Source organism: Anser anser (genome assembly GCF_964211835.1).
Source record: "Anser anser genome assembly, chromosome: 11".
Lineage (NCBI taxonomy): Eukaryota > Metazoa > Chordata > Aves > Anseriformes > Anatidae > Anser > Anser anser.
In genome coordinates, this window is record NC_139732.1 from 11,261,818 (window position 1) to 11,273,797 (window position 11,980).

Below are 11,980 nucleotides of genomic sequence, written 5' to 3' on the forward strand. Positions count from 1 at the left end.
AGCCAGCAGGGGAGAATGTAGCTGGGTTTGGAGCAGCATATGGCAGGATCCTGCCCACAGTGCCTCTGTCATGCCTGTAACGCTGTGTTGTAGATCATCGAATGCCTGAAGGAAATCAAGAAGCAGCTGAGCACCCGGTGCCACCAGAAGGTGTTTAAACTGCAGGAGACGGAAATGATGGATCCAGAATTGGACTACACACTCATGAGAGTCTGCAAGCAGATGATCAAGGTGATGGATAGTGTGCTGATTTGGGTGAGGTTGGGATGTGAGAGCCTATCAGTTTCTTAAACTATCTGTTTTGAACTTCCCTTAAAGACTTGTTGCGAAATGGCTGTGTTTGTTTCAGAAGCACAATTGCTTTTATGCAAAGCAATCAGATTCCTAACTCCGAATCAGGCAGAGGTTTGTTTCTTCAGGGTCCTTTTAGTTTTACTTCCCCTAAGTATCTGATCAAAGCCTGTACACTGATAAATTATGATTACAGAGAGGAATAACATCTTCGGTTCACTGCTGACCTGGCATGTGCAGATTTTCATCAAACTGATGGAGCAGGCAGAGTCATGCAAAACACTTGCTTAAAATCAGGAACATATTCTTAAAGTAGTATCATGTGGAAGGCAGCAGTGAATATTATTAATACAAGACATCCTAGCGTGGTAGCCGGAGTTGCAAGCCCTGTAACACTAGCATGCATGGTCTGTAGGTGGTACTCCGACTCCATACTGGGGCTGAAGTAGAGCATCTTGAGAGTTTAGTGCTCTTCAGAGCAGGTCTGTGCTTTTAGGGGAAGACCGGTAACCTCACTGAAACAGCGAGGATTAGAAAATGCAACAGCCTTATCTTAGAGCTGCAGAATTGGTTTCTAACAGAAGAAACAAATAATGTGGTCTGAATTGTGGATAAGCTGGTTAGCTTTTGGCTGTCTCATTCAGGACAGGAATGGGCAAGTTAATGTCAGTGACCCGTTCTCAGCTTTCTGGTTATCTGTGGTCTTAATTTGTCCTGAATGCTACTAATGAAGTATTTTCTTGTCACTTTGTCGAGCCAGCACTTATGCAGAACAGCAGAGTGCATCTGGACTTAACTGATTCCCCTTCCAGTTTCTAAAATAAAGGGGAACGAAAGCAGCTTGATATTGGACCTAATGTGATGGGCGCTTCTTGCAAAGATGTGCTGTAACTTAAGAATAGGAAAAAATAAAAGGCAAATTGCTCTTGATATTACCAGCACAAGTTTCAGCCTAAAAGCTAGTCAGGACTGTACGGCTCAGTGCTCGCTCTGTAAGCATAGATATTCATATTCATGCCCATGGCCGATTTAGAGCGGCTCTGCTCTGGTTAGTTGGAGATACTGGGGCTGGGGAGCAGGGGGTTGTGTACCTCCAGCTCGGGCGCGTGGTTCTGCTCTCTGTGAGCACCTGCTGTTTCAAGTGTTTGTGATGAAATTTGGACTTTTTTTTATAGCGTTTCTGTCCAGAGGCAGACTCAAAAAATATGCTGCAGTGTTTGAAACAAAACAAGAACAGTGAAGTGATGGATCCTAAATGCAAGCAAATGATAACCAAGCGCCAGATCACACAGAACACAGGTATCCCCCTCTGAAAATACCTAACTGCCCTTTGAGCTGTCGAATGGTATGCATGGCTGGAAGAGTATTGGCTTCATTTTTTTCTTTCCCAGTTGTCAGTGCACAAAGACTTTCTTCTGCCAAGTTCTTGAGGGTCAGCATGCATTGTTAGGTCTGCTTTATTCCTGAAGCATCACTTACCTCACAAGTTTAAATTAATTAGTGGGAAAATACTATTTTATCCCCAAAATTAAATTTATGGGAAAAAGAATGTCATCCAGGAAACTTCTGTCAAATCTCTCTTGGATTGTTACACTCTGTGATCTGAGACATGTACTCTAATGAAAGTTCTGTGTTCTTTCCTGGTTAGATTACCGTTTAAATCCAGTGCTCAGGAAGGCCTGCAAAGCAGACATACCGAAATTTTGCCAGAATATCCTGAATAGGGCTAAGGACGATACAGAACTGGAGGGGCAAGTCATCTCCTGCCTGAAGTTGAAATATGCAGACCAGGTGAGTAGAGCTGATGTATGAAAATCAGGCTGCAGGATTGTGCTGTGCAACTCTCATTGAACAGTGTTTTAAAATTGGACTCGTGGTGTGTTCAGTATATATGATAGGCTGTACGTAAATGAGCTTTTATGCTCCTACACAGCGTTATAGAATACACAGGTTGAAATGCAAGGTGATTGATTTATGACAATAAAGGTGATTGAGTGGGTTAATGACTTTCTCCGCTTAATAGCGTCTCTCTCCAGACTGCGAGGACCAAATTCGAGTGATAATCCAGGAATCAGCTCTTGATTATCGTCTGGATCCCCAGCTCCAGATGCACTGTTCAGATGAGGTAGGAAAAGTAGCTGAGCAGTTGCTTATTCAGGATGGAAGCTCCATTGGTGTTTCACAAAGTCCCTTCTCATCAGTACTTGTGACTATGGAAAAATACTGCTTTGCTGTTGTATTTAAAAAAAAAAAAAAAAGATGGGGGAAGGATGGTGGGCAGTTGTTCTCTGGTCTTGTCAGCCTTAACTGGAATACAGTCAGATTTTTGACCATTCACTTTTAATAGCCTAGTCTAGGTCTCAAACATCGCTTATGTCATACCGTAACAGTATTTCTGGGCTGTTTTCCTCCCATCCTCCTCCTCTTCCTCTCAGTACAGCAACGTTAACTTCTTGCTGTTCAGTTTCAAAGGGTATGCAAATTGAATGAGCCAGCTCACGTTTGGCTTGAGGGATTCTTGGGGGTAAAGTAGCTCATGTTCTCTAGCTGTACCCTCTGATGAGCTAATGTATTGAGATGTCAGTGTGCTAAAAGGCACAGGATTGTCATGAACTACTTCCTCATGTCACAATACCTTTTTCAAAATAGATTTCCAGTTTGTGTGCTGAAGAAGCAGCAGCTCAGGAGCAGACCGGGCAGGTGGAAGAATGTCTGAAAGTCAATCTGCTGAAAATAAAAACTGAAATGTGCAAGAAGGTAAAGGGAGTAAATTGAACGTGCTCTGAAAGGCGTCCTGTCCCTGCAGAAGTTGGTGCTCAAGTATTTTTCCAGATCACAGCCCAGGCCATGTTATAGTCAGTGTGAAGCCAGAGCTCTGCAAATTTCAATTTGCCAGTGAAAATTGTGCCTACAGCACTCACCTGGCAATTCCAGGCTTGGATCCTTTCTTAGTTACGGTTGCTAAAATTTCTTGTTGCTAATCTGTTTGCTGTTGGTGTCTCCATTCCACGCTTCCTGAACGCTGAGCGTGGCCTTGGCATTGCCTGGGCTTGAGGGCTGTACGAGCAGCCCTGTGGTGAGGGCACCTTGCTTCAATTCCAGTTGAAGTAGCCCTGGCAAAAATGGATTTTGCATTTTAGATTAATATGGTAATTTTAGTGAACGTAACTATAAAAGCAGAAACATTTAATCCATCCTAAACCAGCATTTGTACCCTTATCCAGTGACAGCGTCGCTTTTATGATCCTAGATTTAAAAATGGAGCACCTGTCAGAAACATTGAGCACGCTGAGCTATGCTGTTTTGTTCTCTCCTTTTTTTTGAGATAAATTTTTAATTTCTCCCTCCCCAGGAAGTGCTCAACATGCTGAAAGAAAGCAAAGCAGACATATTTGTGGACCCAGTGCTGCACACAGCCTGTGCCCTAGACATCAAGCACCACTGTGCTGCTATTCCACCGGGGAGAGGGCGCCGTAAGTACTTGTGCTTTACTCATGCAACCTCTGAGTCCTCGGGGCCTTAAGCTGCATTTTCTTGCCAGCATTATCTTAAGTACCAGATATTTCTGCTGGTCTTTTGTGGGTAATGAAGTGGAACTGCTGCAGAGGTGGTAGATGCCACTGGATGAGGGGTGTATCAAGAAATGTTCTGGTCCTCCCTTCTGCCCAAGGCGGGATCAGTTCCGTGATCCTAATGTAATATTCTTGCAGCCTTATCTGCCATTTTAAAAGAGAATATTTTATGTTCATGTGATTACTGAAAAAAGTGTGACACCAGATGCATAACCCTTCTGTAAAACCCCTGCTCAGTAAATCCTGTTGAAAACGAGCTCCTACTACGCATGGGCTGGACTAAGTGGACTCAATTTTTCGGTGATGCTTATCTCTGTCCTGTATCAGCCTCATGAAAGATACAGCTCTCAAGCTCATAAGAGCGTTACATTAGACTGTATCAAAAGCTTCACTGGAACTAAGCTGCTTCTCTTACAGAAGCAAATCAGTTTGGTTTCACAAGATTTATTCTCAGCCAATCCCCCTGATCCTTCTTTGTTCACGTCAGTATTTGTCCATGGCTGCTTCCTTTGTGTTGGTATGTTTGACAGGTAAAATTGAACTGAAGTCCTCTGATCCTCTTATTTTTCTTCTCTGCTTAAATATAACACTTTTTTCTTTTCCAATATTACAGAGGATAGGTAATCTTTGTTTTCTAAGTTCACCTAGCTGTTAAGGCTTTGAGATTTCATCAACAGTTTCAAGTCCTCTAGGACTAAGTTCAACAGGTTCCAGCCAGTCAAAATAAATATAATTTATTTGGTATTTCCTAATCCATTCTCTTCATGTTTGAAATCAAACTCTTGCACTGTTGCTGCTACTATGTTAGCTAGCTATCTGGTACATATGGCTTTTTAAGAAAAACTGGTGGGTTAAAAAGTTCTGACCTTTTCCATCTTTCTGAGTTGGTCAGTAAAAATAGCAACTAAATGTTTTCCTGATTGTTATCTTTCGTGGTGGTTACCGGATGCCCTTCTGAAATTCTGGATATCCTTTATTTATTTCCCGTTTTGTCTGAACTCTTTTGATGTGTGTTCTAATGTCTTTGCACTGAAGATATGCAGAAGCCTGTAGCCTGGAGAGGGATCTGCCGCTGAGTGTTTGAACTGCAGACAATTGTTTGAAAAAGTCTGGAGCTAGTTTAAAGTTTACAGCCTGTTTGCTATGAATTAAATAACTCTTGACTGCAAAGCAGAAAGCATCCAATTAGGGATTATTCAAATAAGGCATTTTAAGTATAAAACAGAAAAAAAATTGTGCCAGTGTCTCATCTATGAGCTTGTGAAAGAACTTGTGAATTAGCCAAGCTGCTCTGTAGGCACCCAAAACATTGTGATCCCATTTCCTTTGCAAGGACTGTGTGAAAATGTGGGAAGTGAAACCTTTCTAAAATGCCCTTGGTGACCAAGAGAAACTCCTAACAAGCCAAAGGAGACGCATTGTGGACTTTCCTGAGCTGAATTTGATCATCTTGATTACTAAAGGATAGTAGCACAGTTTAAAGAACAGCTCGCTGAAGGTGCAAATCTATGAAACTTTCTAAAATGTCATGTAAATCGCATGAACTGCAGTTTCAATGTGTAAGGTTAATCTTCTTAGAAGTTAAATTTTTCTCAGTGTAATATTAATCCTGAATCTTAGTTAAATTGCCAGCTTCAAGGGGAAGTTTTTGCATACAACGTATCCGACTATCTAGTCTGATTAAAAAAGAAAAACTATTACAGTCAGCCTTTAATAGAACTGAAATGCTCCTCTCCAGCAGCCCTTCCGCAGCATATTGTTGAAGTCCCTGTTTCTGTTTTGTAACACCATCTCCTACCCATTACAGAGATGTCATGCTTAATGGAAGCTCTGGAAGATAAGCGTGTGAGGTTGCAGCCTGAATGCAAGAAACGCCTCAACGATCGCATCGAAATGTGGAGCTATGCTGCAAAGGTGACTATGTAACAGAGCTCAGAAAACTCCCTCGTTCTGTGGCATTGGATCTTCCTGTTGCAAGCTGTTTTATCGAAAACCTGAACTCTAGAGAAGCTCTTGCCTTTGAATGAAGTTTAACATTTTGAGGTTTTAGTCCGGAAAAAATTGAAATCAGGCCTTGGTGTATTTCTGTAACATGTATTTGTGTTTGTCTCCGCGTCTGGGATGCATTTGTGCCGGTGCAGAATCAAAGTGTCTTTTGTGCGTGTGGGGTTTGGCCTCCTGTGGCAAAGGTCTGGGGTGGTGAAACGGGGTCAGCAGAACTTCCTGCTGTAAAGCTGTCTCCCGAGCAGTTGTTCCTTTCCATGAGACACAACAGGACTGATGCCTGGGGATCAGGCCAAGCCTGACTGCGGTAGGAGGCCACAGCAGTAGCAGACACTAACCCTGATAAATAACGAGGCTGAGGGTTGTACAAAAAGTGCTGCCCAGCTCATTTATTCCCTTCTCATCCCTAGGTTGCCCCAGCGGAAGGCTTTTCTGACCTTGCCATGCAAGTTATGACCTCTCCGTCCAAGAACTACATACTGTCTGTGATCACGGTTGGCATCTGTGTACTCTTCCTGATCGGCCTGATGTGTGGACGCATCACCAAGCGGGTGACAAGAGAGCTCAAGGACAGGTAGAGCCTGGATTGCCTGCTGAAGAAATGCCTGCCCAGTGCCCAGTTTTGTACAGCCCTCCTCTGTATAGTCTACCCACCCCCTCTTGTGAGAGGAGAATTAAAAAAAAAAAAAAATTAGAACAGCAGCAGGTGTTGGCTCAGTTTTCCCATCCTGGATCTCATCCACAGCATCTTCATCCTATGAAAGTTTGTGTGCAACATTGGCAGCCCAGCCAGCAGCTTTTGTTATCCCTTTGTTAGCAGACTCTCGTTGACCTGCCTGTAGACAAGTCTCTGTTGTACTGTTGGAACTGCCTTCACTCTCCAGATCAGACTGATATGACCTGCAGCTCAAGCAGTTTTTAAGTAAATTTTTAAAGAAAGACATATATCTGCATACCAACTATGATTTAGGTAATGGTTCATACTGAAATATAGTCATCCTCTGTGGCTGGGTGAAATCGAGGCAGGAAATTTAAGGGTAAATTGCATCTTACACCACAGTTGGCCTTGTTTTGGACATCTTGCTCATCTTATGTAAAGCATCTTCAGAGCATAGTCTTGGACAACCTAAGGACGCCAGTCGCTGGTGTCATCTTCTAGTGAATATTCTGCTTTTGTTACTGTGGATTTTTTTGGCTGAAAAGATGTCCTCCCTTTCTTCCTCTGCCGCTCGCAAGATAGAATAAAATACTGACCAGGATCAAATACTCACGTGAGCTGTACAACTTGTATTTCGGTAGATTAAAGGCACGGTGTAGACACGAGGCACGTAGAGCCTGTCGGTAGCGTGCAGTGCTGCTGTCAGAGGGCATCAAGTGCCCGGATCAGTTACTCGGCCAACCTTTGTATTAGTGATGATGAAGTAAAATGTTAACACTCCTTTTATTTTACCTTGCTGCTGCTAAGCTGTTACCCTTCTGAATTAACTATCTCCAGCGGTACCGACACCCTGGCAGGACAGTGCTTTGTCAGTGATGCGACTGAACACTCGACGTACCCTGTAAAACAGCTCCTTGTGGGCTAGGGCAGTGGTTTGCAGCTGACCTGTCTGGGTCTTGATCGTTTGTATTGTAGCACTGAAGAGTGTTTTTAGGTTTTCCACAACTACAATTGATAAGGATAGTGACTGGTGTTTCCTGGGATGTAGGACGTGGGTGTTGGTCCAGAAGGCCACGCAGGAGAGGATGGGAAGATGATGGGTACTGTGTGAAAGGCAGAAATGTCTGGATCCATAAGGGAAAAGGCACATTGTTAGTTAACATCGGTGTGCGCACTTCAGCTCTATAGTTATGCTTCCAGAACCTGATACTCTTACCTGAGAGCCCAAAGAAGGTGTCTTGTGAAAAGCTGCACCTGTAGTTGTGGCCCATTGCCGTCATCTTTGTTCCTCGAGCACAAGGAGGAGTGGAGGTCAGAAGCCACGTGCAGTGGCCAGAACCCAAGGAGATTGATTATGTTGGGGAAACCCAGAAGTGACCGCACGAGTCGGCCTGTACAGCAGAATGGACTTTATTAGCCTCTTTGATGCGCTCCCCTGTGCGTGCTGCAAAAACAATTATGCGCCTGAAACTGTCCAACTTGGGCTGATGCTTGGACCATGACTTTATTTTCCCACTTAGTGCACTGCTAGGTAAGATCTGACATTTCCAGTTCTCTGTAGTGGTCTCTAGAAGAACAGGGAGACGGTATTGAGACTTTCTGGAATGTGGACCAGCTGATTCTCTTGATGCTGCATGTACAGAATGGCCCATACAAAATACTGTGATGGCTTTTGCTGCCTCTGAGAAGTGCTAGAAAGGTGTACAAAGAAGCTTTTTGCAACGCCCCTTCATCCCACTCTGAGGATGGACAGCAAACTGTTAGTGATGCACTCTTAGACTTGCTATGCTAGCAAATTTTTCACGAGCCCTTATGTCTCCAAGCATTGTGAGCATAAAGCAAGTAGTAGAGGAAGTCTGAGCAGCAAAGACTGAGCAGAGAATGTGTATGTGATAGATTCCAGTGAAGTTATTAGGTAGAACAGAAGTGAAACCTGAAATTTTTCTCACCCCTGTTCCCTGGTGCTAATGGACCTTACCTGGCCCTCTGTAAACGTGAACTGGAACAGAAGAGGGACATTTGATCACATCTCTCGAGGTAGCACTGGTTTGTAACACCACAAATGATGGTTTGGCAATTATAAAAGTGTTTTTTTTTGGTGTGACAGTCCAAGTGCTGAAATGACTGCTGTCGAGGTGTGTTCATAGAGCTGCAGGGAAGGGAAGTGGAATCATTGTGTGCAGTCTTGCTTGTGTGGCACAAGCCCTGCTTCTTGAATGTCTGTCAGGCATAACTGAATTCCTATCAGAGGCTTTTTAACCTTCTGAAGCTTCTAAATAACTTCTGAAAAGGCATTTTGTAACCTGGTTAGCTTGATGAAATACCTAATTAAGATGGTTTATTGTCTAAAAGTAGCATCTTCCACTGAATTCCAAATGGCATTGCAGTGAAAATTGTAGGTTTGTAGCTGTAGCTCTGAATGTAAACCGTGTTTTGCTCTGAAGATAACTTCTTTACTTTCAGATACAAGGCTTTCTGTTTTTTGTTTGTTTTTCTTTTTAATTTGGAGAAGGTTAAGGTACAGGAGCCAAGCTTCCTCTATTCTTGCGGGCTTTGGAGACTGTGCTGACATGTTTTGCCGTGACACTTGAGAATCGTTAGTCAGAACAGACAGCTCTGTTAGAGAGATGTCCTAAATGGTTTAGAATAGATGCTTTTCCCTGAAATGTGTGCCTAGTCATAGCCACTGCATGCATGGTGTGCCCCCTGCTCTTTGGAGCAGCATTCTTTGCCTGGCTGCCTGCAGGCACAGTCCCTGCTGGGTGGCGTACTGCTGGGACCTTCATCTGAACTGGGCATCTGCTGAAGAGAGGGCTTAGCAAAGTGTCCCCGTGGCGGAGCGAGCCCCAGCCTGTGCAGGTACCTGCGTTGCTATGCGAGGGGTCTGCAGTCGACGGTGTTTCTTGCAGCGTCGGTGGGCTCGCCAGGGAACTGGGTTCAGTGCAGAGGTGGTACGGGCACGCGCCAGGAGGCCCTGTGGAGCAAAGGTGGGATATTGAGTGAATTTCTGCTCGATTCCCTCAGATGTTCTTCCTCACTATAAGGGTGAAGACCCACCTTTTATAGTGTAACACTGGTCAGATGATCTAGGCCATTTTATCTTTAAGCATTATACCCCATGTTTCAAAATCGGGCCTCCTAACACTGCTAATGACCAAATTTGCTTTTTTTCTTTTTTTGTGACTAGAAACTTACCAATCCCAATCTGGAAATGTTCCCCTCCTATTCATGTATATACCTAAAAATCTAGAGGTCTCAAACATCACAGAAACCCACACAAGTATTCTTCCAACAATAGCCTGTTGGTGCTGTTGCCAGCACATCTTGCCTGCAGGTAACAATTTTCCCCTGCAGGAAGGGAAATCGATGGCTGTCGAATCGAACCTGTGCTGTTGCCTTGACTTTAAAGAAGCCTTTTTAACTTATGTGATTTAATGGAAAGTACTAGAAATAACTGTGATCAGCCATGAGCAGTGGTGTAGTAGGATTTGGGGTGCCCCTTCCTCTCTCTGACCCTCACTGCTCGGTGGAGGATTCAATGCAGACGCGTGAGTCTCTTCTCCTTGCCACCACAAAGCCTCCTGGTTGAGATGAGAGCTGCTGCTAGGGGCAGTTTTCTTCCTGATGTGAGGGCTCAGCTGTGTTTCTGAGCGGTAGCATGTGTTTAGATGACATGGGTAAGGAGGGCTGTGCACAACATGCACCTCGTTACTGCGCTCCAGCTAGCCTGTTAGTGTGCATTCTCGTTGACCTTAAGAAATAATCTTATTTATTGTTTATCCAGTGGGTCTAATCAAGTCCTTTTGCTTCGTTTCAACGTTGGATTCTCCTGCCTTGCTTCTGTCATTCAGGCTGTTGTAGTAACTGATGTGGGTAGGAACAAAATTCCTGGCACTTCAAGTAACCTCAGCTGTGTCTGCCTCACTGAAGAGGGTTGAAAAAGCCCTGATGGAGCTCAAATAATCCCGTAATAAAATGTAAGCATTTCACCCAGAATCTGGCATGTAAAGATCCATGCAAATACAGTCAAGCTCGCTCTGAAAGAATCCACAGTAAGCGCATCGTATGAAAATAAGGGAGAGGACCGAAGGACACAGCAGTACGCGAGTCTCCGAGTACAGGAACTTATCGTGGGTGGGTACCGTGGTGAAGCGATGTGATAAGCCAGAGATCACTTGAATCTGATAACGTTGTAGAGGAAGTGTGTTCAAGTTGTATGGTGACTTCTGTTAAAACACAACTTTATTATTTAGTTGAAAGAAGATTGTAGTAGTTTTTGTTTTTTTTTTTTTTTTTTTAACTTTGTCAGCTTTGTTTAAAAAAGGTAGTTTTGAGGTGTGTGTGTGCGAGTGCATGAGTGTGGTATGGAATCAGAACATTTCATCTAGCACTTCTGCCCCTATTAAAATACCATTCTGTGGACTCAAAACAGCTTTAGTGGTGGTTTGTATGAAAACACACTACTGAGCACGGGCTTTCGAACCTTAAAAGCAGCTCCCAGGTACTGGTCTTTGTGCAGTCTTTCCCCTTGGAGGCCAAAACTGCTCACCTCCGCTCGTGAGTTACTGTGTGAGGGCATACTCTGATAGAGGGGACCCAGTTCTCACACAAAAACAAGAATTAGATTGGTACAGCTGTTTCTATCCTATACTGTTAGGATTCTGCTTCATATCCACCGAACGGTTCCTGAATGCTACCTGCAGACTTGCCTATGTGGGACGGAATAATAATAATATATTGCCACATCCTGGTGAGAAGCAGATTGCTGTTCTCTCTTTCCAGAACATCTGAATTTAATATTGTAGCTGATCAAGAGCAAAAGATCTATTCCTGGGTGGATTGTTACACCCAGAAATCCCGCCACATTCCCCCCCCAGCCCCCGGTATATTTACTAAATAGAAGTGCTTGTGTAGCTGTCAGCTTGGAAAATACTAAAAATAGAGGAAAAGGGAAAGGTATGACTTTCGCCCGTAGATTATGCTTTGACACTTGTGCTGAATGGATGTGATCAGAAACTGTGACTAATGTTTGTGTTGGACTGGAAAAAGTACCAGAGAAATTAGAGGTGTTTGTAGGGGAGGGTAAGAGGGGGATCACGCAGGCGCACGTAGTGAGCTCTGGTTAGTGTGTAGGGATGATACTGCAAGCCTCCCCGAATAGTGTACAAAACAGACCCAACGAATTCATATTGTACAGCAAAAGCTGTTTGAACTTAGGTTTTTGGTTTTTTTTCTTTAAATGTGACATTAACAAGACTTTTTTTTGTAAATTGTTTTCCTTTCTGTGTATAAAATCCTGGCCGTTCCTTGTTTTTTTTACATGTTCATGCTGTGTAATTTTGAGATGTTACTGAGATTCTGAACATAATGTGCATTTTTTCTGTACAGATGAAATGGGAGAATTTAATAAAAAGAGTCTGCAGGTTTTTACTTGTTGTGTTCACATTTTTTTGAG

The 11,980-nt window shown here is 43.5% G+C and overlaps 1 protein-coding gene across 1 annotated transcript in view; it reads left to right on the top strand.

The window, feature by feature from the left end:
- Positions 1-11,955, top strand: part of GLG1 (golgi glycoprotein 1) — a 70,696-nt gene extending 58,741 nt beyond the window's left edge. The window contains exons 19-26 of the mRNA XM_083851891.1: positions 94-231; positions 1,467-1,590; positions 1,940-2,082; positions 2,315-2,416; positions 2,941-3,048; positions 3,644-3,764; positions 5,671-5,777; positions 6,278-11,955. Coding sequence (XP_083708017.1) covers positions 94-231; positions 1,467-1,590; positions 1,940-2,082; positions 2,315-2,416; positions 2,941-3,048; positions 3,644-3,764; positions 5,671-5,777; positions 6,278-6,445 — 1,011 coding nt within the window. The 3' untranslated portion in view covers positions 6,446-11,955. The remainder of the gene's footprint in view (positions 1-93; positions 232-1,466; positions 1,591-1,939; positions 2,083-2,314; positions 2,417-2,940; positions 3,049-3,643; positions 3,765-5,670; positions 5,778-6,277) is intronic.
- The last annotated feature ends 25 nt before the right edge of the window (positions 11,956-11,980 follow it).